The 1,851-nt window shown below is 53.9% G+C and overlaps 1 protein-coding gene across 1 annotated transcript; it reads left to right on the top strand.

Annotated features, from left to right (window-relative positions):
• Positions 1–348: 348 nt before the first annotated feature.
• Positions 349–654, top strand: LOC148808126 (histone H4 type VIII). Its single transcript, XM_088909447.1, has one exon. It carries the CDS (start codon positions 349–351, stop codon positions 652–654), a length of 306 nt encoding a protein of 101 aa, XP_088765573.1.
• Positions 655–1,851: the final 1,197 nt, after the last annotated feature.

Genomic DNA, 1,851 nt, shown 5'->3' with positions numbered 1-1,851 from the left:
TTTGAGTTAAATATTAGCGTGTTCATGTAATTAGTTTGTGTTTGTCATTACTATATATATTTCCATGTTACTAGAATTTGTAACTGAAGTTTACTAGTTGTGTTTTTTATGATGATTAGACATTTGAATACAATATTGTATATAATGTATAATTTGAACTACATATTGTTCAGGTGTGAATAGTTGTATATTTTAAGAATACATTTCTAAAACAAATCATTGGCTTTATTTACTAGTTTTGACACTTATAAAAATCTTTCTTTGATGTATAATAGACATCAAAGAAAGATGTCTATTATACATCAAAGATGAGCAGTGTGTGTCGTGTTCACAGCTGATAACTAGAAGATGTCTGGAAGAGGCAAAGGCGGAAAGGGACTCGGGAAAGGAGGCGCTAAGCGTCACCGTAAGGTTCTCCGCGACAACATCCAGGGAATCACCAAGCCCGCCATCCGCCGCCTGGCTCGCCGTGGGGGAGTGAAGCGGATCTCCGGGCTGAACTACGAGGAGACCCGCGGGGTGCTGAAGGTGTTCCTGGAGAACGTCACCTGCACCGAGCACGCCAAGCACGCCAAGAGGAAGACCGTCACCGCCATGGACATGGTGTATGCGCTGAAGCGCCAGAGCCGCACCCTGTATGGCTTCGGAGGCTAAACAGGAGCGGAGCTTCACTACCGGACCCTGGGAACCTGCAGCCTTTCGTCAGCGACCAAATGCCCCCTCACCTCTTTGTACAGGGCTCTGTGGTTGGTGCAGAGCTCTGGCTGTCTCGTGGCCTCGTACCTCCTGCTCCACTTGACAGCGTGGATGTAGAACTCCAGTCGCATCTCTGCCTTGGGCCCAGTGTTTGACCACTGGACCAAGTGCCTCATTGGGATGGAGAGCCACAGCCTGACAAAGTACTAGTACTTGTGGCCGATGGGCTCCCGCAGCGCCCAACAGAGCTTGCAGTAGACGATGCAGTCGAGTTTCAGGGGGAAATGTGGGACATCTCGACCCCCTTCCTCGACCGGCTGACACATCCGGTTTCTCGTGATGTACTCGTACTTGCCGCCCCAGACGAAGCCAAAGATCATCCCTTGCAGCGCTCGTCTGAGTCTGGCCGGCAGCGGGTACACCACCGCCAGGTAAACCAAAGCCAGCAGGATGTCTGCTTTCAACACCATCACTTTCCCTGTGTAGGACAGCAACCGCGTTTTCCACAGACCCAGCTTCACGTTCACCTTGGCGATCCTCTTGGTCCAGTTGTTGGTCTCGTTGTCCTGGCTCTGGAAGGAAACCCCCAGTATTTTGAGGGGCTCCGTGCAGAGCTCGAGACCCTCCGGCGCCGTCGTCCTGTGCTTCCAGGGCCCGAAGAACTTCAGTTTGCTCTTTCGGCGGATGAGTTTCGACCCCGAGGCTCTGGAGTATTGCTCCATGACCTGCAGGGGCCTCCTCAACCCCCTGTCCGACCTCAGGAACAGCGTCGTGTCGTCGGCGTACTGGGAGATCTTCAGGGTCTCCCCCACGCCTCCCGGTATCTCCAGGGTCCCGTCTCACCGTCTCTGCTAAGGGCTCTTGAAGAGCAGGGAGATGATGCCCTCCCTCATGGTGTCTCCGAGTTTCCCCCGGCGGAAGATCTCCTGCGCCACTTCCACCAGATCTGCCGCCAGGGTGTCCCAGAAGCAGGTGTAGAATTCCTTGGGGAGTCCGTCCGGCCCTGGCACCTTGCCATTCCCCATGGACAAGAGCGCCGCCTTCAGCTCCTCGGCCGCGATCGGACCCTCCAAGTCCTCCCTCACCTCCTCCGGTACTCGTGCCTTCAGCTCCTCCAGAAAAGCATCGCCTGCCTCCACCTCCGTCTGCTTTTCT

The sequence above is a fragment of the Atractosteus spatula genome, unplaced genomic scaffold (assembly GCF_055471065.1).
Source record: "Atractosteus spatula isolate fAtrSpa1 unplaced genomic scaffold, fAtrSpa1.hap1 Scaffold_241, whole genome shotgun sequence".
Lineage (NCBI taxonomy): Eukaryota > Metazoa > Chordata > Actinopteri > Semionotiformes > Lepisosteidae > Atractosteus > Atractosteus spatula.
This window is presented reverse-complemented; position numbering and strand designations above follow the sequence as displayed.